The sequence below is a fragment of the Melospiza melodia genome, chromosome 5 (genome assembly GCF_035770615.1).
Source record: "Melospiza melodia melodia isolate bMelMel2 chromosome 5, bMelMel2.pri, whole genome shotgun sequence".
In the NCBI taxonomy this organism is placed as follows: domain Eukaryota; kingdom Metazoa; phylum Chordata; class Aves; order Passeriformes; family Passerellidae; genus Melospiza; species Melospiza melodia.
The window spans coordinates 72176623-72202207 of NC_086198.1; the positions used below are offsets into that span (position 1 = coordinate 72176623).

At 39.2% G+C, this 25585-nt stretch overlaps 1 protein-coding gene across 1 annotated transcript in view; it reads left to right on the forward strand.

Annotated features, from left to right (window-relative positions):
- Nucleotides 1-23322: 23322 nt before the first annotated feature.
- KCTD8 (potassium channel tetramerization domain containing 8) overlaps nucleotides 23323-25585 on the forward strand; it is a 92242-nt gene continuing 89979 nt past the window's right edge. Inside the window, exon 1 of the mRNA XM_063157353.1 lies at nucleotides 23323-24232. Coding sequence (XP_063013423.1) covers nucleotides 23389-24232 — 844 coding nt within the window. The 5' untranslated portion in view covers nucleotides 23323-23388. The remainder of the gene's footprint in view (nucleotides 24233-25585) is intronic.

The following is a 25585-nucleotide window of genomic DNA, read 5'->3' on the forward strand; positions in this document are numbered from 1 at the left end:
GTACTCTAAATATCAAATTAACTTCCATAGGGATGACTTTACTTCTCATCACCTTTTATCATGAAATAGATGCTTTTATAGTGTAACAGGATCCAGCCCTTGGCTAAGAGGAGAAGTTCAGAAGAAGGAAGACTCAAGTAGGTATCTCAGGCTATGGCTGCACTGTGGCCTGTGGGAACCCTGCCCAGCCCTCCTGCTGTCAGAGGTGCCCTCCAGGATTTCTGACTCCGTGCCAGGATAAGACCTGAGCACGACTTCCGTGCATTTGAACACTCTGATTTCTGCAGGGACTGGCCAGGAGGGAGCTGCCAGTTGCCCTGGCGAGCACCCGACCAAAGCGTCAGGGATCTCCATGGCACATCAGGATCGTCTGGCCTGAAGGCTGACTGGATGCTTCCCTCCCATTTCTGCACTCCCCTCCGGGGAGGAATTTAGGTACATAAATTTTAGGTATCTAAATGCCTCCTCTCCATTCTGGAAAGCCTATAGGTGTCAAATAGTTGAACTGGCTTTCTGTAAACATTCCCTCATCCCTTTTTCAATATGCATCCCTTTGCACAATGTAAGGGACTGCTGGGACGCAAAAAGGAGGGCAGATATTGTGTCATGCAGGTGGAAGGAACTAAAGAATGTTACCTGATTCACAGCAGAAAATTCATAATATGACTTTTTTTGATTATAAATTGTCAAAATATTTGGTTAAATGCTTGTGTCTCTTTGTTTTCTTGATTTATATTATTTATACAATTTGTTTTCTTGGTTTTTAGTGGAAAATAGATGTTAAATAACCACTGACTTCTGCAGACAAAAAAAGTTTGGAAACACATTTCAGGGAAAATTTGAGGAAAAAAATCAAGCATGTTATTTAACAAAAATACAGTATCTAATAATATTCTTTTAAAGAAAAATGACCAAACAACCAATCACCTCTACTGAGACATGATTCTTGGTGAGAAGATTAAGTTCTTTTTTTATAATAAGCATATTTATAATGATAATATTTGAGCATGGCTCATTTCATAAAAGCAAACATAGAAACTAATCATTAAAATTCAGTCTCTCTCACTAAAACCCATGCCTGGAAAATTATAATCTACTGTAGGATAATTTTGTAGACAGTATATAATGTAAGGAATGTCATTATTGTTACAATAACTCTTTACAGAAGAATTTTAAAGACCAGTAATTCTGTCAGTAGTTACTATGTCCCTGCCAGATAAAAAATTCAGGTTCAGAAAAATAAAAAATTATATATATACACAATTATTCATCTTGAAGTTGCCCCAGAAGGGGTAATTAGCAGCTTATAGTTTATACTCTTTGATAGTAGAAATTGATGGAAAGTACATTTAATGCGGATAGCTAGATTGATTTGTCATTCTAAATATCTTGACTGATTTTTTTTAATCTTTGCAGTAATTATATGAACTAAATGACAAAATGATACAAAAATAATGCTACAGGCAGAACTAAATAACCAATTAAATCTAGTTCAAGGAGTGAAAATTTGTTTACAAAACATAACTGTTTATTAATTCAGAATTATTTTGCTATCTATTCTTCCCTCCAGCCAAGAGGCACTGGGCATTAAATCTAGGTATTTAATTCTGCTCTGTTTCTGTTGCTTTCACAATTGTTCCTTAATGCAGAGCCTATGAAAGTGCACACTTATCTTGCAGGGGATTAACAAAAAAAAATATAACAAAAGGCAAAACCAGTAATTTGTGTAGCAATTTCATTTTGCTGAGCAGAGCAGAATGGATTTGCTCCAAAATGCTTTATAAATTGTGGCGTGTTTCACAAGACTAGTATGTATCACCTTAAGTACATAATAGGTAATGCTGTTGTATTGTGATGTTGTAACTGCCAGATTTTACATAACACCCGGTTTGTTAAGCATGTTGCTCCAAGTCATAAATTATTGATGCTAAAAAAATTAACAAATTAATTAGAAGAGCAGAACACATACCAAAATTGCTTTTTCTTTTTTCTTTTTTTTTTTCCTTCTACTGAGGAGATGGCATAGTAGGAACCAATCTAATGCTCATGCAGAACAGCATCTATTTTTAGTAAAGCAGTTTTCACTAGATATAATTTGGGCATTCTGAATAGAATATTGGAACCATTTCAAATTTTACTCCTCCCAGTTATGGAATAAAGCCCATAGTGTATGTCACAAAGGTGATTTTCTAACTTTATCAGATATGATCTTGGTTTTCATCTTGTTCATGTTGCAATGTCACAGATTATAAGTAACTCTTGCATAAGTAAACAAACAGGATATTCATTTCTGTATCCTATACAGCAAGAATACACAAAGATAAGTAAAATGAATGCAGATTCATGTAACTTGTTTCATTAGGGTAGAGTGGCCCCAAATATCTATGCATGAAGGAGGCATCCCAGCAAAGCAGGGATATTTTCATTTTGCATTGTGTTAGTGTTCTATGCAGTCCACACCTGTTTCTTCCACACTGAAATATAGTACAAAAGATAGTACAAAAGGAGTGATTAATGTTTGACCATTGCGGGTTCAGCCTATTAACTTATCTGCTTATTTGCCTGTATACACAGATTTTTCATATGAAGCCTGTGAAAGTAGTATCTAAGCAACAGAATGAACATTTCAGCTTTGTCCTGAGGACTCTATTCAGCATTTAGAATGGAACATAAATGCAGACAAGTTGTAATAGCTATGGGGAATTTAACCACTATGTTATCTTACCTGGGTTTGTGCTAAGCAGCTGTAAGCAGTGTGTTATTTAAATGGCTACTATTTCCACCTGGAGACAGCACTCTCCCTGTTGTTACCACTAAAGAAACTACCCCAGAGGTGCTAATCTAAAGAAATGCTAGGAGAAAGATAATACTAGAAGCAAAATAACCCAGGGGAAAAAAATTTTGAAAAATCTGTGTTATACTTTGTTATAGTCTCTGCATGTGGTTGCAGGCATATGTGAGATTTAGCAGGATTTACTTTTCAGATAGCTAAAGAAGGCTAACAAGTTTTGAGAGTTCAGGATATTATTTGAATTACTTTATATATTTCAAAGAGTTGCTGTATTTTTTCACCTGTAACTCAGTGCTTCTTGGAAGCCTTCTCACAACTTCTATTTATTTGTGCCATTCCCAACCAAAACCTGGGACAGCGTGGTCCTCAATACTATGGCAGATTTGGCTTTCTCACATAGAAGGGTTATGTAGGAAAAAATGAGCACTTTCAGCAAGCCATCTGTAGTGAGAAAGTTATTTGGATGGCTCATCTTGAAATTTTACCAATTTTGATAAATACAGGGGAAAATTTTGAAAGAAGACTTGAAAAGAACTATCAGCCTGATATGTGTCAGTGTTTTCTGTTGTTGAATTCAGTTGCTACTGTTTTTGAAGAGAATAAAAACCCTGCAGCAATTAAGAAAGCAGCAATAAAAATTCCCCATTTGGAGATCTCATCTGTATTAGAAAAGTCATACTGATTGTATTGCAACTTTGATTGTACTGCCACGATTTTTGCTACAAAATGCGAGGACATCAGATAGGAATATTTTCACTTTAGAGAAGGACTGGAATATTGTATTCAATACCTGGCCCTAGGCTGAAGCAAACCTGAAAATTTACAATATTAAAGGTGAGGGCATGAACTTAGTGGCTTAAAGCAAGAATTTCTTCTACAAACAATGGGCTTTTCTGATGAAAATGAAAGAGAAGTAGTAGTAGTAATTACTTTCATATTAAATAACTCATTGCATGTCACCAGATAAGATGCCAATGTCTTGTTGCTGTGAAAAGGAAATGGAAGATTTATCTACGAAAGGACTCTAAAAGACATGATGTGATGTGTTCATCTGTATTTGCAAGCAGCAGTAACTGATGTCCTGGAAATTTTCACCTGATAAATTCCAAGTCGCCATATGACTCTGGGATGCTGGTAATTCTCTGGATTCTATTTTAGCCTTTAAGGTACAAATTCTTAGTTTCTACATATACTGTGAAGGACAGTGCAGATGTACACATACACTGCTGAATAGAATGTAGTTTATTCAAAGTTTTCTGAGAAGAAAAATGACCAAAATTTTCATGGCCACAGGGTCACTCTTGTGTGCAGGATTACACATAGAAATATATTTTACAAAGAACAGACTACTTAAAGATAGCTAAGAGAATAAGATTTGGAAATTTAATCTTGAACATCTTGGCAAAGGTCCACATCTTAACTGTTCCTAATAATATCTTTCTGTATATTGACAAAGTTGGATCATAGCTATACTCTCTTGCAATAACTAATATTTTTATAGAAAAGGTTTGATTCAGAATTATTGCTCATCCTTGGCTGTCCTCATATTCCCATGTTAATGAAAATTTTTTTCGTTTCAGACACGCAAAAGTAAGTGCTTTACTAGCAATTCTCATTTCATTTGAAATACAGATTGCAATTGGTTTTGTCTTTTGATTACCTGGTATTATTTTCCATCTCTTTGATCAGCAAGAAGAAATCACTTAAAAGAGATGTATTAAAACTGATGATCTTAGCAGATAGCCAGAAACTGTGGCCACTGTATTATGAATAAACCACTGCACTGATGCATAGTGAAGGTTGATTCACCACAGCAAAAAAATAGAAATGAGAGGGTGCCCCAATAATCTAGAAAAATAAATCTTAAGATACCTGGCTAAAAAGTAAAAAAACAAACTTATTCAACTACCAAGGGGGGAAAAAAAAGTCTGGCAAAAAATTTAATTGGTACAGGGCAAGAAAATATCAAGGAACTGAGATAAAGAACAAATAAAAGGAAGACTAAATTGACTAGCTTTTTTTTTTTTTTTTTTTTTGGCTGGTCTCCACAGAAAATACTGCAGTATTTTTTTCATACTATTCTTGCCATTAAAACAATATCCTTGACTAAGAGAAAAAACAAGCTGCTGCTCTGGAGGTGGCTAGAAAACTGGCATAATACCAGTGAACATAATCCTGGCATGAGACAGACTAGACTACCTATAAACCTTCCCTGATATGGAACATCAAGGGTTTTCTGGAAGTAGTAGGAGAAAGGGAGAGAATCCAAAATACTAAAATCTGTCGTGATGTTTTAGTTGTGAAGGGCTTAAGGGACTCCAGGGATATTCTGTTCTAAACCACATGCTTCAGTCTCTGTTCATTTTGCTTTTCATCTTGTTTTAAATTAAATAAGATGACTGCTTTAACTACCTCAGCTTAACCCTTCACTTTATCCATGCAGATGAGAAGAGTTTCTGTGCCAGGGGCAAAGGCAGCCTCTCTTCAGTAGGCTTTCCTCTGGAAAAAAGCAGCTGGAGTCCTGGATCAGCACTAGAGTGCAGTGCACAAGGGTAAGCCTCCTGGCAGTGCAGGCAGGGTGGAGGAAGGGCAGAGAAGATAATACCTTGGGGATTGGAGCACGTCTATATATTTCCTTTCATTTCCTTCTTTCCTGTCAAGCTTAGCTGCCTTTTCTAAGCACTGACTTCAAGACTGTAGACCTATGTAGAGGAGTCTGAGGGTTTTCTTCTTGCCTGTTTTATGGATCCATGATTTGTTTAGCCTTCAAGAAAAAGTATCTCTGTATGTTTCAGTATGAGTATTTAATTATTTTAATTATTGATTCCAATATTTTGAAACACACACTTCTGAAAGATTGCAGAGATATCCTGTATTTAATAGGAAAAAAATAATTCAGTCCCTCAGGAGACATCAAGCTCATTTTTTAGTACAGGAGCCAGAAGAATACATGCTAGAACCAGCAATGACTCTGGCACATTAAACAGTCTTAAAAATAGTTCAACAAACCTTGAGACACAGTAATCTGACACCTTAGTTTTCTTCCTTCTTGGTCAGCTTTCCATTCCTATGTAATTTAGATATAAACCAGCCATTCGATTAAGAAAACTTATACATTTATAAGTATTCAAGACTAAAAATTGTGGAAAAAGCCCACAAACAACCCACAAGCTAACAGCACTTGAAAAAGTAAAGCCTTCATTCTAGATATGGAGTTAGTTTGCATTGCCATTTCTAACAAATAGTACTGAGCCTTTTATTTTCATATCTTGCTGTAAGTCTTTGCCAGCCTGCTTCTATTTCCCAAATAGCTTCTGCTTCACTACATTTCCATCTGTACAGAAAGGGCATGGGCATAAACACTGATAAACAGTGAATGAAATCTTCCTTACCTCCCAGCTAAGGCAGGATACTGGCAGGCTGTATTTTTCTTTTCAGAAAGTATTATGCTAGGGATTTAGTCTTTTATTGTGATTTAAAAGGGATTTCTACCAGGAAGCTGGCAGCATCAAGCTTCTTTTGCTAGATGTGGCACAGCTCTGTGATGTATAGGCGTGTGTCTTTTGGCTGCTGCAACAACCTTTCTTAGAATCAACGAAGAACTACTCCCTATAACTTCAACTTTTAATCACTGCCTTGCATTTTTTTGCCTCTGGTTAAGAATTTTCCTCTGATGAAAGATTGCCATAAATGCGTCTGTATGAAAGAGGGGACAAAAGACATGGACTTTCCTCCATGAATTGGAGAAATGTCATCTGGCAGCAGGTACAAAATGGATTTTGTGAGGATGTTATTTCCTGCATTAAATAAGCAAGGAACACCTGAATAGTTAGGATTTGGTCTAATCCTGAGTTCTTTTCCTCCTATACCATTACTGTACTGGTAACAACAGGTAAAAATTTATCTGAGCCTGCTGCACAATTTACAGTTATCCAGCTACAGAAAAAATAAGATTCTAAATTAGCAGAACTTTAAAACAACAGAGATATAAGGTGTGGTTAAGAGATTATAACTCTAGATAATAACAAATGGACAGTTTTAGAAACCAGTAGCAATAGATGAGTCACTGAAAACAACCACTTTACATCTGTAGTTCTGATTTCTGTAGAAGGAAATTTTCAATATAAGAACATTTCAATGAGGTACAGTTGTATTACGTCATCAGAATTAAGTTTTTCCACATCATTAAAATACTAAGGAAAAAAAGGATTGTCCATGTTGTATGTTAAATAAATACTAAATTGTATTTAGCTAGTGTTCCTGTAAACCATAAGCACATCTATTGATAAAAAGGGTACATGTGAGTCCTAGAAAACTACTGTTACATTACTTGGAAACATGTTTTTCTATAACTAAATGTCATCACAACAAGTTTACATCATTCTCATTAATATCACTAGGAAGCTGATGCCTAGAGTGTAGATAATAGAATCTTTCTATACACATAAAAAACAGATTTGCAGCTGATAAATTAATTAAAAAAGATTAAAATTGCTTTTGTGCTCTGATCCTATGCAACACGCTTGCAAATACATATAAAATCTGTGTCTTGCATTCTCACAGGTCAGCATCTGCTCCTGAGTCCTGAACCCTCTTTTAATGTGATACGATGGCAGAAATCTAAGAAGAAGGGTAAATAATGTTCTCCTTCATTTAATAGTTTGTCTTTCACTTCCAGGCTGTTCATCAGAGCTGCTCGAGTCTGGAGGTGCTTCCCCACATGTTCTTCAGCCATGTTCAGCCTCCAGGAGTCCCAGGTTGAGCAGTGGAGGCACCTGCAGGTGCCAGAATGTGCAGGAAGCATCTGCAAGAACAGGAAGATGGGGCAGAAATGAAGTCAAAACAGTGTTTAAGAAAATTATTTTCTTATTTACTGTAACAAAGGAAAAATGTTGAAAGCGAAGGGAGACGACCCATCTTGTTGTTGATCAGCATCGACTCCGATTTATTGATCAAATCAGTCACTCTTTATAATAGTGTTAATTAACTTCATGCATATTGCAAAATCCGAGCTCACGATAGGTTACAGAGAAAACTCTAACCCCTCCTTTTGTTTACAATACCCGTGGTTGTTTATTGAAACCAAAATTAGTGTTCTCACTGTGATATGAAAAGTTCACAAAACCTTCATATCTGTTCCCAGAGCAGCCAAGGACTGTTATGAGAAGACTGTCTGAGAATCCTGCTGTTTATAGAAAAGGTGCCCGAGAACCAAGTTATTTACAAAATCAAGCCTGGAAACTGCTGCTTTACAGCTGCCTTTTACTTTCCCATCAGCTGTATACTTTCATGGCCTCTTTCTTTAAGGCATGCTTGAACCAGGCTCTCCACAGAAAAACACACTTGGAAGCAGACTGAAAGAAAAAAATTGTAACCTTCAATGATAGCTGCACAAATTAAAACAAGTACCTGGACTTTAACTCTGATTTGGAATGAAAACAAAATTGTGATTGGAGAGGCTAAAAGTGACAGTTATAGCAAAGGGTTTAAATTGTCTGAAAGATAGATGCCCGAACTTTTGTTGTTGTCTGCCATGACCTTATGATATATCATGAAGGAAAACAACATAAGCACTTTAAAGATACTATATTAGTGCTGTCCATTTCTCAAAGCCATGGTGACTATAAATCCCCATACCAAAAATCCACATGGATCAAGCTATACTCTGGATGTGATTGGGGGTATATGAATCTCATTTAAACAGAACTCTGGCATGCAAACATTTCCTTAGTTTGTCTGAATGCGATATTCTCCTGCAGCTGCCCAAGAGCAGAAAGCATGAAAAGCATGTTACAAGTCATGTGAAAGTTTTGACATTGTGGGCAATGGATCTTCAAGAATTCCTATGAGATTTCTGTCTTGTGCTAGTGAACCATCTGACTGTTGAAGTCAAAGAACTCAGAAATGATCAAAATGCTCCAAGAGACAAAGAAAGTAGAAAACTCTCCTCTCCTTCCTTGAAATTTTGCATGCCTCACTGGTAAAATACCAGAAAAAGTAATCCCAAAGAGCATTAAAAGGTATCTGAGAAGGCTTTTAGCCTTTCTGACTTCATGTGTCATGAAGTTATCAGTCTGTACTAAGAAAAGAGAAACTTATTTTCTTCTTCTGGGACAACTGTCCTTTCCATGCAGGTGCAAAGGGAAGTGGGGAGACAGAGCAAGGATTTGCCCTTCTTACAACAACCTGCTCCAATTTTTTTAAGCAAAGAAGCAAGACCAGGAATTTTCACCTCTTGCTTCTAAAGAATGTCTCCTGACACTTCATAGAAAAGTGGAAGATCCCTGAAACTTAAGGAAGAGAAGACAGGAAGGGAGTAAGGCAAGGAGTGAGAGCAGATAAAGTTGCAGAATGGGAGAACAGGTAAGGCAGATATCAGAGGAAATGCAGAAAGAATCTTGCACATTATTTCACATATCCTCCTGTTGTGTTACCATCTTACACCATTCAGTCCTTACTTTATTGATGAATTTTATAATTGAACTTGACTGATAAATTGATATTTACCAATATTTTAAGAATGTATGCAGGATCTGTTCTTAGGACAAAATATATTCAGTTCATATTAAAATCTTTAAGTGATATATTTGGATTTTAATTGGTTTGCCCACTCCTTTGTACAGTACAATATATGTACAATAATTGAACTTTTCCTTTTTAAGTGTTTATGAGAAACACTATTCTAAACTAGGAAAAAATGAAAAAAAAAAAAGAATAAATGATCAGAAAGAGGAAATGCAAAATGAAGTAATTTAACACCAAGTCTGGGAGACAACTTTTATCTAAAATACAGATTTATTGACCAATATTAAGCCCCATGTTAAAATATTATGATGCACAGAAAGCAAAGGAAACTTTTTGCAGACTTTACAGCTGGGGTCCTCCCATTAGAATGGCTGGTCCACAATTGTTGGTAAGTCACTAGACACTAATTAAATTCAGTTTTTAATTTTTATGAAATCTTTTCCCTGTACTATCTTAAAATATTCCAAAATGTAGAAAACTTTGGTGAAATTACAATAATATCTAAATATAGTGAAGACAGTTTTGCTTCCTAGTTCACCATAACATTGGACTATACAACAAGAATAAGGAAGATGGACTCGTACATTGTATTTTTATCTGATTTTCTAGATCTTCATTTAATGAGATGTGCTAAATACATTGGACTGAAAATGGCATTTTTTCTGTTTATGTGTTGGACTTCCATTTTGAAGAAGAACCTGTGGATTGGCATGGTGTTCTTTTTTGTTTTTGTTTTCTTTTTCCAAATGGTATTGTAAAAGGAGATCAAGCAAACTGGGTCAGTTAGGACTTTGAAGTTAAGTACCCCAGGAAGTACAGCACTTTATTTTCACTTAATAGCCCTTTGGATCTGTATAAAATATCCCTACTTAGTGACATGATGATGTTTTAGATGTCTTACCTTGACAGTATTCCAGACTACGCTTAAACTAATCCTGAGCCTGTGTTTGTAGTTTTCAAAGCCAGTGCAGTTGGGTTTTGTAATTAGGCCCTCCAAGGCAGCAGGAAGCTGGAGCTTTGGCTCCTCAGTTAGCAGCTGTGCACCCAGCTGGGCGTGTTTGTTATAAATGAGGACAACTCCTCCAATTTCCATTCTCGGCATGATCCTGCTTGGCTTCAGTCTCTGTTTCTGGACCTCACTGAAGATAAACATTAAAGGCAGTCTCATTGTTGTCTCTAAAAGATTTGGTTGACCTAATGTACCATAATGATATATTTCTAATCAGGCTATTTAGAATTATCAAACAAAATTTTAAAATATGAATCATAACTTGTCATTTGAATATAAATGTAACCTTATTCAGGCAAGTCTCTGTATAAAAAGTCTATGCAGTTTAGCAACTGAATATGAAATTCAGTATCTGTCTAAAGCATGCAGGTGATAGCAAAACAATGGGACATGGTTGACCCATGGAGAAAGCATTTCACTGCTCATTTGAAGAAAATAATTGCTTGTATTTCAATCTCATTATAAAAACTGGAAAATGTGCTCTATGACATTATTCACAAAATGCACAGCTTTTATTGTCTCACACCTAATTTGCAATGTTTAAGTGAGATTTAAGGAATACACAGGCCCGCTACTGGTTTTTAATATGAGACTTTCATCATTAATAGCTATAGATCAGATATAAACCTCTATTTTTAAAAAAGGTTATTAAAAAAACCTACATTTAAAATGGGTTTTTCCTAAATTCTCTGGAGTAAGTTTTTATAGAACTGGAGGTTTTTGTTTCAGGTGATATTTTTACATGTACAAAAAAATGAGTCCTTTCCACTCTCCTTTCTATTTAATTCTCCAACATGCAATCTTTCCCTCTGCACCTTCTAGCACTTTCACTGGTTTTTTTTTGCATGATTCATTTAGCTTTTTGTCTCACATATTTCATCCAAGTGTAACAAATCCCCTCAAGCCAGCATTGGTCTAGAAAAGGCTGAGGATGGGAAAGCAAGTCATTTCATATCAGGTTAGAGATTTTAGATTATTGCTCTGCATTATAATAACATTGAATTTGTCTACTTAGATTTATTTTCTTTTAAATTCAAATTCTAGTTGAGATAGACTCTAGATTTCTCAGGCAAAATTTCATCAGGGTAAATGAGAATTTTGCAGCTGATTTCAGGGAAGCTAGGTTTTTACTTGATTTCTTTGCTTTTTAAGTTTCTAAGATTTAAATTTCTGTTCTCTTGATCTAATTTGCTGCATTCTCCTTTTTGGTTTCTACACAGTAAGTCATATAGATCTGTGGAATACAAAGGTGCTTTCTTCAAGGTGACTTCCATGATATTGAAAGCAATTACTATCTTCCCTACAAATATACCTCCCAATGATCAGGTAGTCTCAATCAATTATTTAGGAAGTTTTCCTACTCATCACTATGAAAATGTATTGGTGTACTGCTCTGTTAGGAATATATCTGGTCCAACACATAATTTATTGCCTCTCCTCAAGAGTCAGCTCTGGCTAGTGCCCATTAAGTTGTATGTTCTGAGACCATTATCATCACTTAGGTAACACTAAACATAACCATAAGAAAACTAAAGTGAAAAGCTTTCAAGAAAAAAAAAAAAAAAAAGGTCTTCTGTTTCTACCTCTTTCCAAGTAAAAGAGTTTAAAGGTGTTGATGCTTCAGATACAGTTGTTAAAATAGTGTTGTGTGCTCCTAGGTAGGATGCTCTCACTACAGATAATGTGAATTTAGCACTATCATCAAAATTTCTTTTAATGCAGTAAAAATTCTTGGATGGCAGCCAGCTTCTTTACCTCATAAAAAAACCAGCCTCTATGATTACCTATGTAGTAGAAGCCTAATAATATCTTACAAGATAGTGCCTAAAAGATGAGTAAATTGGCTGAGAACACACCCTCTGCGCATGCAGAGTTTGGTCCCACTCACTGCTTGTTTGGCATTATTGATGAAGATGAGATTTTTCTCCCAGAGATAAACATGGCTCCATAGGCCAAATTCTTCTGTGATTTACATGCAATGCAGACTCTCTGGGCTAAGTAATTAGAATATGCTCCTTTGCCCTATCGTGCCTTAGAAAAATTCCCTTTTTCTATAATACGTCTTAGAAATAAGATATATTTCACTTTGGAATGGTGACGTTGCTTTTGTGCATGCAAACAAAACCTGTCATCATCCAGGCAGATACAAATTAAATCAAGAAAAAGCATGTAAGTATTCATGTAGGTCATTATTCATGTAGGTCACAGTCTGAAAAAAGAAAAAATTGTACTGAATTTTTTTTTTGTGCCTCCGTCCCCTTTCAGTTACTGCAACAGAACTGGGGGTCTTACTTGATAATTTTTCATTACAAAAAGCTCTGAGATTATAAAAGTGGGTGACTGGTGTGAGGAAGACAGATCTTATATTCAGCTAAAGTGGTGATTTAAAACTTTTTTGATCAGCATCACCTGCAAGGAGTTATGTCCTAATCTTAAGTAAACTTCAAAATTTCAACCCCATAGCAGTAATTTTGCTGTGTTGACGCCAGGAGCTGAGAGAACACAGGCTGTCAATGACAAGTCTAAGATGCATTTGCAACATACACAAAGAAAAATAAATTAGGTATTAAAAAATAAGACTTCAGAAATATGATCCTTCAAATCCCAATTTCCAGTGGGTGGAAAAATGAGCAACACCTGTAATATTTCATGATTTATAACATGAAGTGCACTTTATAAAACTGGAACCAATGTTAAGACAACATTTTTTAGTCAAATCTAAAATTAGTTGGCCATGTTCTTAATTCTGTGTTAATGCTTTATTAGTGCTGGTATTAATATTACTCTTATGTGTAATTATACTGCACTACTTGAAACACTAAGTACGTTTAGTATGTTCAATAATGGAAATATTTTTGTATTCCCTGGTACCTCAAGCCATTGGATTTTAATTATTAGTTCCTGAAACACATTGGTTTGATGCTTAATAGGACTCATCTCTGTTTTACCTCAAATTTTTCTTTTCATTTCATCTTTATGCTTGACATCTTCCATGCTTTCTTCATATTTGTAGGATTTGTAATTCTCAGCAGTATTTGTGCTAAAACTATTTTGAATCTTATGATGTAGGAAAATAGTGGCTGTGTTTTATTGCCATATATATACTACCAGCTTCATTTCTTCCACTTGAGTCTCTCAAAGCTATGACTAGGTTAAGAAAATCTCTCATTACTCCTACAGCTCTCTTGACCTTTCCATATGCCTCTTAATTTACTCAGTCATTTCACACTTGAGCTCTTGTTTAGGGAGAAGGTAAAATATAGCATATTGGTACAGCCAGTTTATTCTCTGAGACCAATTCAGATTCTATGCTGAATGACACTGCAGCCTTAGGAATGACCAGGTCATGATTGTTTTTCACTCAAGTAACAAGCAAGCCAATGACTATGTGAAAACCAGCCATGAGAGAGAATGCATAAGGGAATGTTTTAACTCCTCTCTGCCTTTTCTCATAGCATGGATTGGACCAGCTGGAAGGAAAACCCAAACTTTTCCTCTTCACATTGCATTTTCTGGCTCATTTAAGTTGGTATTACAACTTTTTTTTACGTTCTCCTTTGCCCCAAAGTGAAAAGGAATTAAGTGGTCTCATTCCTGATGGCTGCTGCTCATAAGGAAGGCAAAGGTTTCCCATTTCACAAACTTTTCATTTCACATTTCTGCTGATTTCATCTAATCTGTGACTGTTATTTTTAATAGCCCAGATAATGTAATCTTCAAGTCAGATTTAAGCTGTGGCCATAATAGCCTACTCCTCCTCATGACTAGCTCTTTCACCCTCCCATCTACTTGGTTAAACATATTTCCATTTTTATATATTCATTTTAACATCCTTTTATAACTGAGCTTACATTTTTGTATATTAATGTCTATCAATTTCCCATTAATCTGTCATATAGCATATTTCCACCACAAAAAACCCACCTAAACCCTTGCTTACATCTACTCTTTTTGTTTTCATCCTCTCTATGTATGTATTTGTTAGAGAGGCCACATTAAGGTAAGACTACAGTTTGCTTGAATAGAGTCAGCTGACTATAAGACATTCTTCTAATATTACAACACCCAAGAAATTGAGTTACTGATGCACTCAGATCATTTCTAGAAGTCCTTCCTCCCCCTTTGATATATTAAATGAGAAGGGGTTAGCAGCTATTGAAAGAGTCTCACAAGAGACAGGGAGGTTGAATCCCATGGAATAGTTTGGGTTGGAAGAGACCTCCAAGATCATCTATTTCCTCATAAATCAGTCAAGATCCCTTCCCTCCAGCGTGCCGACTGCATGCTCAGCCTTGCTGAGGGTGCACTCAGCCCCACTTTCCATGTAACCAACAAAGATGTTAGGCAGTGCTGGTCCCAGTACTGTCTCCTGAGGAACACCACATCACTAGCTTCCACTTGTGGCTTCCACTTGGACTTTGAGCCTTTCACCACAACTTTTTGAGCATGACCACCCAACCAATTCCTCATTAGTCAAGTGGTCCACCCTCCAAATCCACAGATCTCCAATTAAAGACAGGAATGTTGTCCAGGACAGTGTCAAATGCTTTGCACAAGTCCAGGCAGACGATGCCAGTTGCCCTTTCCTTACCCACCAACACTGTCACCCTGTGACAGGAGGCCATGCCATCAGATTTGTCAGGAGCAATTTGCCCTTACTGAAGCCATATTGGCTGTGGCCAATCTCCTCATCATTTTCCAAGTGCCTTAGCACAGGTTCCAGGAGGATCTGCTCCTTGATCTTGCAGGCCTTGAGAGGGTGTCACACTCTCTGTCAACAACCAGCTGAAGTGCATGGAGCTCCCCCTGGGAGTGGAAGAGGGGCCAGGCAAAAGTCTATGGGTTGGCTATGAGGATCCAGGATGAAACACAGGACAGGGACAGGTGACTTCATAGTGGGAGTCTGCTACAGGCACGTGGGCCAAGACTGCTGCCCAGGAAAAGGGGGGAAGCAAGGACAGGTGGCCTTGGAAGGACACACACAGACTGTCCTACCAGCCAGCAATGAGGTTAGGAAAGGTAATGCCCTGGCAGAATTAAATGTGACCAGGGCAACAAGAAAAGTTTTTAGACTTATGTCAGTGGTAAAAGTGAGATTAGAGACCCATCACTACAATGATGGGTCTTAGTCACTGTTTCAGCCCTGACAGTTCCTCCTTGTTCTTACACCCAGGGCAGCATCACCCCAGGCTGGTCCTTCCAGTACCTGTGTCATCCCTGACATCCTTTGGAAAACTCCCCACTGCCCTTTCCTTTGCACCAGGTGCCAGGAGAACCAGTGCCTATGACCAGAAATTTGGCTGTGCCAGGAACACTGTAGTTCTGTATCTACATATGGTGCTCTAATTCAGAGATTCAGAGAAACCAGGAATATGAGACTGGGCTAGAAATCAAATTTATAATTTTATTATTTCCTAGAAACATCTTGAAACAAATTAAGGCTGCGGCTGTTGTTTGGTTCAGGTTTTTCTATTATTTTTTTTTTTTTTTTTTTTTTTTTTTTTTTTTTTTTTTTGTCCTTTTGATTCTAGCAATAAAGTATGAGGGTCAGAAACCCCCTCTTCTGACACTGACTTCCTTCCTGTCCTCAGCATAAATGTATCTAGGATCAGTTTCAACTTATTTGGCCTTGGGCCAGCCTGGCCATTCAGGATTTCAGAACTCATACCGTAGTCATGTACAGTAATTGTACTCCTCTCAGCTTTCCCTTTGTGCGAGCAAGTATGATAAGCTTCTGTAGTTTTGACATCTTTCCTTTTAAGATATAGTTATACTCTTAAAAAAAGTCTGCCAATTACAACACAGAACAGTCTCAAACTATCAACATGACCGCAAGGGAAAATAATGTGTTACAGCATTTGAACCAAAATGTCTTTAACTGTGTTATGTGTCTATTTTTTGTCTATTTTCCTGACTTTTTTTATTGTCTTCTAAAGTGTGGCAGGCAGACACCTCTGTGAATTTTACTTTCTAATTTTTTCCTTACAGTCTAATACTATTTTGATAGTGATAACAATTTGGTTGGCTGTAAAATCAAATGCACATTGTTATTAGTATTACTGACTTTTTCATTCTCCTCTGTTAATTTACTGTGCTATTCTTTGGAGCTTTGTCACTTCCATAGTTTTTTTCTTTTAAAGCTATCATTAATTTATCATTGTAACACCTTCTGCTGCTTTCTTTTGTGAATGCAGCCTCCTGCGTGACAGAGAAATTCTATCTTTGTATTCTGATTTCGTTTTACAATGGAACATCAGTAAGAAGATAAGTACAAAAGAAAGAATAAAAATATATGGAAATTACAAACAAATAATCATATTTCATTATGCTATTCTGCCTCTTGTGAAGGACATGAGTAGACAGTAAGCTCTAAAACATTATGAATTATTGTTTTAAGCTTTACTAACAAAACATCAGTATAACTAACAGAGAAGCAAAGACTTAGTATAATCTCTGATCCTGCATTGTATGTGCATACTTTTTACATTAATCAGTACTGTCATCATAAGCAATAGGGCTCTTCAGATACTGCAAAAATGTTTGCATGTCCAGTGCCAAAATAGTATCCCCTATTTAGGCACCTCAGTCATATTAAATTTTGTGAATTGGGAAAGGTTTTTGAACATTCTGTTCTAGATGTGGCCTTAAGTGTTTTGCATAATCAGAGCCTTGACTGACATGTCTTCTTCCTTTTTCACTTACCTAACAGAAACATTGACAGAACATGGCAAATTAGGATATTACCAAAACAATGACTTTTCTTGGTTTTGTGCATGTAGAAACTCAAGCATAATTTTAAACTGGAAAAGCATTGTGCATTATATTTTCTTTGAAATTTTCTCCCTTAATGAAGAAGGAAAAGATTGTTATGATAATCTGTTCCAAAATTAGATAACCTAGAGCAAACAGGAAAAATCTGTACTGAATTTAGAGAAGCCATAATTTGCACTACTGTAGGGAGTTCCTGAAATAAACACTCTGCATTCATTTCTGCGTGCTAGACTGTAGATTCATGCCCACTCAGACACTAAGTGCCTACTTGTCAGAACTCCTGAACACTGCAAACACAAGCTGAAACCAAAAGGAGCTGTGATTGTGCAGACTCTATCAAAACACAGAAAAATCAAAATCTTTATTCACAAAACAGACTGTAACTGCTCCAGCACAAGTGTGTACCACTACATCTGTGTCCTCACTACCTGAGATTTCTGTATTTCATTCAATTTAGGTTCATAATGAAGTGGCAGCAAAAGAATATGAGATACCCTGTTCTGATGACAGCAAAAAGGTGTGTAATTGCATTAAAATTGTTGCTATAGAAAGTGACCATATTAAATGTCTTAATATTGAGGAAGTATTAATGAAATACAGCCTAACTTCACTATAAGGAAACCATATGATACCATATATATATATAGTCTGTCAAGCTGTTCATTTCAACAGGCTCTGGTAAATTGCTGCTTGAGAATAAGAAAGAAATGAGCAGCTGAGCAGAACATCAATAAGCAGTACTTCTGTGGAAATGACTTCACACTGATCAACATTTAAAAGATGTTTTTTTCAAAAAGATAAATGAATGAAGAAGGAAAAAAATAGTACATTCAAATGCTAAATACAGCCTACACTGAGAAAAGTGAGAAAAATGTCATTGTCATACTTGGAATACACTTGCATAACTGTTCAGGCTATTAGGTCTAATTAACAGCAAGTGAACAGATTCTTGCTATGGGGGTGTTTATAGGCAGAATATGTTAAATGCAGAGTTTGACACATTGAAGTTAGAATTTAGTCAGATTTCAGCTAGTGTAAATTTACATAGAAGACAAATTTCTGCTCTGAAAAGGAGCTATGAACGAAATATTTTTGGAATGCTAATTCTGAGTGCTAATCTTAATGATGAAAAAAAAATTGTGCTCTTTTCATGGAATAAATCCAATAATATAAAATATCAAGTTATTCTTATATATATATGGGTAAAAAAATACAGTTGAAATATTCTAACAAAGGTTTCTAATTCCTGGGGTTGTTCTTTCTTTTAGTTTCACTTTGGTATTGTTAGCAGGGAATACTAGTTAGTTAGTAGGGAATACCCCAAACTGCTACAGTATGAAAGCACAGGCATCATTTTAACTTTCATAAGTGAAAAGTGACTCTCGACTTGAGGAACTTGTCAGGTAAAGGTAATGCAGCTGTTGTCATGAATAATTTAAACAAATCACTTCAGCCACAGTACGACAGAGCTGACTTCACAGTGGTAACCTCTGTAAATACTGTCAGAAAACAGATAAATTAACTATTAGTGAGTAAAACTTCCAGTCCTTGGGAAGCAAAAGTTCCCAATTTCTTTCTTGATTAACCTGGCTTACAAAACTTCTCACCAGGTCTTTTTTTTTTTCCCTGAGAATTCATCATTTTCAAAACCCTAATAACTGCTTGCTATGTTTAAAATGCAACTTAAATTAGAGCTATAAATAACTACAGACTGTAAAGAAAGTTCCCAGATTCCCAGAATCAGGCCTACAGGCTAATTTCTTCTGATTAAAGGCCCAGTATTGCAACTAAATAATCTATAGTCCTAACCCAAATGTATACAATGTTGTTTAGGTCCTGAATGTACAAATTCCCACAGCACATCTACATGTATGAGTGCTTCTCTTTAACTCTGATAATTAACTACATACAGTTCTAATATAAATACAATGTAAATACAAACATTTCCATTTCTAAATTCTTGTAATTTGAATAATTTCAGAATAATTGTTACATATAAATACATCTAAGGTTTAAAAGGATGAATCTTAGGACTGGAAGGAAAATGTGCTGAATGAGCTAATAAGGAACAAACAGAACATATGTATTGAAGTGTTGACTGGTAGGTGGATGGAAAATAGACAAGCTCAAAGTCTTTAGAAAAATCAGTACTTTGGAATGATGTTTTGTTGCTAACAGAGAAGCAAATAAGACCTTAACAGGAAGAATTCTTAACAGGAAAATATTATTATCTGTGAAAATGACAGAAATGACAACCAAAATGAAAGAAGAAATTGTGAAAGTGGCCAAGACTTGTAGGCTCACTGGGCCAGAGTACAACAGTGTTGGAGATATGATTCTGCTGGCAGTTTTTCACATTCCTGTCTACAATTTTAATATATTTTTTTGTGCTGATGACTGCTTGAAAGACAACTTAATGATCTTAAATGCTTATTAGATGATTTCTGTAATTATTGCAGACCTGTTCCGAGTAATCATCTGGAACTTCTTTTACAGGAACTCTTCTTTCCTGATTGTGCAGCTCAGGACAAAGAATTTTCTCCTTACTAGAAAAGTTCACTTAATTTATTCCCTTGCTGGGATAACAGAATATTTATCATTCTCTCTCTAAAGGAGTATCTGTTCTTTTACTACACATTATCCTTTACTTGGTTGTTCATTTTCATAGAGAAGTAAGATTTTGTTTTGCAATTTAATTTGAAAAGTGGTTATGTATCCTTTATTTCATGTTATCCAATCACCTTGTATTGTATTAGTGAATGATTTTTCTTTTTTTAATCATACTCAAGAGTGTCTTTAAAACAAGTCTCTCATGAAGAAAACTCTCACTTTAACCTCTCTCCTTCTCAGAAACACTGTTTTATTTAACAATTTTACCAAAAACAGTTTCACAAAAGATTAGTGTAGCATTTTTTATATGTAAAAAATTTATCTTTACCTGGGTAAATCAGTTCAAAACCTGGCTGAGCAGTAAGCCAAATAAATGTATTAATTCCTGACATCCTAATTTCCATTTTAGAACTGTCTGAGCAGCAGTAAATGCAAACTTTTATCTACATGAATGTTTCATTAGAATGACCTGGTTGATCGACATGATGTGGTCTAGATGATCTTCCTGACCCTCTTTTCTGTTTTTCCCCTCTCTCAGCATGATCCTCTCAGGTTAGTTGAGATTCATCATGCAGACTGGTGAAACCAGCACACCAACTGGCTCCAGGGCAGGAAGGACTACAGTGGAAAGAAGATTTTTATCTGAGGAATTTATCCTGACTGTGCCCCTCCAGGCTACTTCCAAAAGGATTGTTGTTGCTGCTGCCCACATGTGCCTACCTAAGGGAATCTCCAACTAACATGAATTCCTCAGCCCAATCTCAAAACAGTCCTGACAGATAAAGAAACAGACCATGACAGATTTTCACCTGCATTTTTCTTCTTTGCTTTAAGCATCAGAAACCGTTACATGTCTGAAGTTTAAGGATATTTACTTATGTACTTGAAGATTTACTTTTCTCCATTTTACTGCCCTTAGACTCCACTCAAACAGCACTGCAGGATGCTGCTACAGTACATAATGCAGACCTGTAAGAAGATGGCTCCTACTCCACAGAGTACAAACAAGTTCTCTCTGTCCATTCTCATGAAAAATTACCTTTGGAGTTTACATGGACTATTTTCATCAACTCAGACAAAGACATTGATGGGCCTAGCATATGCTTATTCATAGAGGAAACCATGAGCTGACCAAATAAAAACAGCATACAGGAGCTTAGTACAGAAGTGACTGTAACATTTGGTGTATGGATTTTTCAAGTGTCACAGTGGCTGTTGAGCCTAGAAAGGATGTAGCACAGACTGTCCCTTCTTTCACTGATAATCCTGAGAAGAAACGTCTTACCTTCGTAAGTATTACATTAATATTTGTTTTATGCATGACTTCTATGCAAACTGACAAACTCTGATAAATTCTGTGTGGCAAGTGATCTCACTCTATGTTAAAGTATGTATTCTTAGATTACACATCCTTGCAAACACAAGTCACCAGAGAGAATGTTTAAGATACAGTTCTGCTGCAGCTGCAGGCTTCTGGAGAGGAAAACCAAATGCAATTATCCTCATGCCAATGGCACCACTCTGACCATAGGAACAGTTCAGTGCTGCTCATAAGTGTGGTGCTGCAGTGTCACAGCCATGCAATACTCTGGAGTGAGTTCTGTTAGATGTGGGAAAACTATCATTCTGTATTGCACAGAAGACAGTGGACAGGAAGTCTGTCCTCTTAGAAATCAGCAGAAACATTTCATCTGAATCCTCAAGAGAAACAATGTCCCCTGCAGAAATGAACAAGACAATGAAAAGTGACTCCTCTCATATCCCAAGGAATTAAACCTACAGAAACATACAGCAAAAATTGTCAATAAACAAAGATGCCCTTCTTCCTTGCCCAGCAGTTTGAATGTTTTTTTTTTTTCTGGCATTTAAGATCATTTCAAACAAAATAAACAAGGAAAGGGACAAATTTTTACTTTGTTTCTTACAGTTTTTTCTTTTTTCAAAGCTATTAATTGGTTCCAGTTAAGTGGTTAAGAAGGGGCACTGCAGAAATCTTTCCTGAAATCTTTCCTGCACATTTGTTTGCATGCCCCTTAACTTCCACAAAATTCTTATGTTTGAAGCACAACACATCTAATTTTCTAGGAGTCTTTTCTCAAAATAGCCATGTAAAAGCTAAAGGAGCTTTCTCTAAACAGAGATTTAGGGTTAGTCTATTGCAAATGAAGCGAGGAAAGTATCACCATGGACTGATTCCTTCCACCCTGAAAGAGGTATCTAAGACAGGTCATATGAAGTGCTGTAGATGTGTATGTTACTGCTTTAAAGCAGAGAAGTCTTTACTAGTAGTTTAAAGACCCTGACCAAGCTTTGGATGACTGGTCATCTCGATCTCAACACACTAGTGAGGAAGTGACAGACTGCAGCTAACTACCTGCTGATGATTTTTACCCCCAGGCCTGAAGTCACTCTTGTTTTAATGAAGAACAAATTGGGCTCCTGCCTAGGTGGCACAATTAATGGTTGAACCCTCAACATTTAAAGGATTACAAAAAAAAAAAAAAAATTTACAGTCACACTTAGGCCTGGCACTGGTAGTCAGAGAAACACAGTCAGGTGTAGGCCTTGGTTTTTGCTGGCAAATGCAATTGTACATCTCTCAGCCAATGCATGAGCACAAATCTGGGCTCTAATATATTCCAGCAGCACAGCCTAGAAACACATGCATCAGAAATCTGGATGCAGGTGAGCTGTGGCTATCACTAGAAACAGATAAAAATTTAAAACTTTATCCTGCTTAAATACAGTAGAAATTTAGGTGCTTCACAGCCAAGAATCCAGACACTAATGTGTTCCTAATCATTGTCTATCATCTGGATCCTAAAGGCAGCTGACTTTTTTTATGCTCTGAATCACCCCAATTCCATCATCATCTAGAGAGCATGTTTAGAATCTCTGAAAATCAAGATCCAGTGTGCCTTGCCATAGTGAATCCTCACAACATCAAAAACGGCATTTGTGTCCCATCAGGACCCATTAGATTTGTGCCACGAGCACAGGAGAACGCTGGTTTCCTTTGTGCCCTCTATTAAATGCCCTCTTCGCTCATATTAAAGGCATGCTGATAGAGGAAAGATGGGCAAAAACGCTGTCATATGCATCCTGCTGGATGCTACTCTTGGAAGGACGACCATCATTCTAGCACTGCAAGTGCCGACCGGAGCGACAATGTAAGACAGGCAGAGGCATTTGGGGGAGGCTGGGAGATTTTCAAGGGGGGGGGAAAAGAATTAATTTCAAACCGAAGGCAGCCAGCCGAAGCGAGGGGAGGAGCCCGGTATGGGCTTGGCAGTTCCCTGGGCCGAGCCCGGAGGCGCGGCAGCGCTTGGCAAAGTGGCAGCCGGCGCCGGGGCCGCTCGGCGCCGAGCCCAGCGCGGCTGCGGGCCCCGCGCCCCGCCGGCCGGAGCAGCCAGCGCCGGGCCGTGCCGTGCCGTGCCGTGCCGTGCCAGAGCCCGGCCCAGGCTGTCCCACCGCCCGGGCCGGGTCCTGCCCCGCGGCCGCGCCGGAGCAGCGGCTCCGTCCAGGCGCTTCCGGGCGCGCCGGGCGGCGGGGGAAGGAGGAGAAGGAGGAGGAGGAGGAAGGGAGGTGTGGGTGGGTGGAGGGGAGGGGAGGGAAGGAGGGGTGGAGGGAGGCCGGCTTTTTTAGGAGGGAGACCCTCCTTCACGGCCGCCCGCTCGCAGCCATGGCTTTGAAGGAGGCGGGCGGCAGCATCCTGCCCATCAGCGACATGGTGTCGGGGCCGTCGGGCTCGCCGTTCCCCGAGGTGGTGGAGCTGAACGTGGGGGGCCAGGTGTACGTGACGAGGCACTCCACGCTGCTCAGCGTCCCGGACAGCACGCTGGCCACCATGTTCTCCCCGTGCCGGGGCGGCCCCGCGGCGGCCCGCCAGCTGCCCAGGGACAGCCGGGCGCGCTTCTTCATCGACCGCGACGGCTTCCTCTTCAGGTACGTGCTGGATTACCTGCGGGACAAGCAGCTGGCGCTGCCCGAGCACTTCCCCGAGAAGGAGCGGCTCCTGCGGGAGGCCGAGTACTTCCAGCTGGGCGACCTGGTGAAGCTGCTGTCGCCCAAGGTCACCAAGCAGAGCTCTCTCAACGACGAGGGCTGCCAGAGCGACCTGGAGGATAGCAACTCGCAGGGCAGCAGCGACCGGCTTCAGCGGGCGGCGCTGGACAAGCGCTCGGGCTTCCTCACCGTGGGCTACCGCGGCTCCTACACCACGGTGCGGGACAACCAGGCGGACGCCAAGTTCCGCCGCGTCGCCCGCATCATGGTGTGCGGTAGGATCGCCCTGGCCAAGGAGGTCTTCGGAGAGACCCTCAACGAGAGCCGTGACCCCGACCGGCCCCCCGAGAAGTACACCTCCCGCTTCTACCTCAAATTCACCTACCTGGAGCAAGCCTTTGACCGGCTTTCCGAGGCGGGCTTCCACATGGTGGCTTGCAACTCCACGGGCACCGCCGCCTTCATCAACCAGTACAGGGACGACAAGATCTGGAGCAGCTACACAGAGTACATCTTCTTCAGTAAGTGCTGCCCGCGCCCCGGTGCCGTGCCCCTCGTCCCCGGCGGGTGCTCCTTAAGTTCAGCTGCACCCCCAGAGCACTCGCTGTCCCAAAGCAACATGTTAGCTGGAGAGAAATGGGGGCTGCCCCGTCTCCCCTCACTGCGCTCTGTCACCGCCATAGTTCAAATTTGATTTTGTGAGCGGTGGGGGGCGGGACAGGACTGCCTAAATTGCCCCGTCCGGAGCGCGGCGTGGGAGCGTTTGCACACTCCGTGGGGCAGCCTGGGCTGATCCCGCCTCTCAGTGCCGAGGGGCAGCCCCCGCGTGTCGGGGTGTCCCGGGGAACGGTCACCGGTCACGGGTCGGGGGGCTGTGACCTCGGGGGGGGGTGTGGGGGTGTCCCTGCCCATCAGGGCGGGCGCGGTTGCGGTGCTGCCGCCAGCGAGGCTACGCAGAGATCCCCGAGCAAGGAAGGGCTTTAATATTTTATCGCTGCGTTTGCTTCAAGTGAGCGCACTGCGCCTCGGCACGGTCCCCGTGAGGGAAGGGGCAGCGAGGGCACAGCCAACTTCCCAAGGAGCGAGAAAGAGTCTGGCTCCAAGGTGGACGAAAATTGGAAAAGAGAAATTAACCACTCCATAGCCATTACACAGCTCGTAAGCAACTTCGCTGGTTGGCTGTGGGTAGCCTTAGAGGTTTCGGGTCACTCGCAGATAGGAAAACTGAGCGATGACGAATGAGTTGCAATCTGGCAAAGTGTGTAGTGTTATGTAGGGCACTGGCCGAGCAGCGGGTTCGGGTCATGAAACTGCAGCTGGATCGAGAACACCATCCCCTGGCAGAGATTTGTCTTGGAAAGGCAGAGGCAGCCTTAAACATTACAGATGTGTTTGAGAGTCGAGCGAGCCGGCAGAAGAGAGATGTGTTCTGCGTTCACTTCTCCCTTCTGTTGCCTCTGTGTGGTCTCACGCTCCCTGAGCGAGGGAGGGATGGATTGGCAGAGCACCTGCCTGCCTCTGGTGAGGTGCGAGATGCAGCCTCTGACTAACTTCACTGGCTAGGCAGCTCAACAGCAGCAACTTGTTTGCCCTACAAAACTGGACTTAGGCACGGTATTTAACAGAGGAGGGAAATGTGAATGGTTTTCTACTGGGAGGAGAAATTCATGAGTTTATATAGCTCTATGTTGTATAGGTGGTGACTTCCATTTGCTGAGCCGGCTTGAGTACTCAGATCAATCTTTGAAACTGGATTAAAACAGTTTTTGAAGATTAATTGCATAACCTATCACTGGTCATATTTCAATGGGATATGTGAAAACTGAGCTCTAGAAGAGCTTCATATTCTCCTGGGTGGAATTCTATCAAGTATT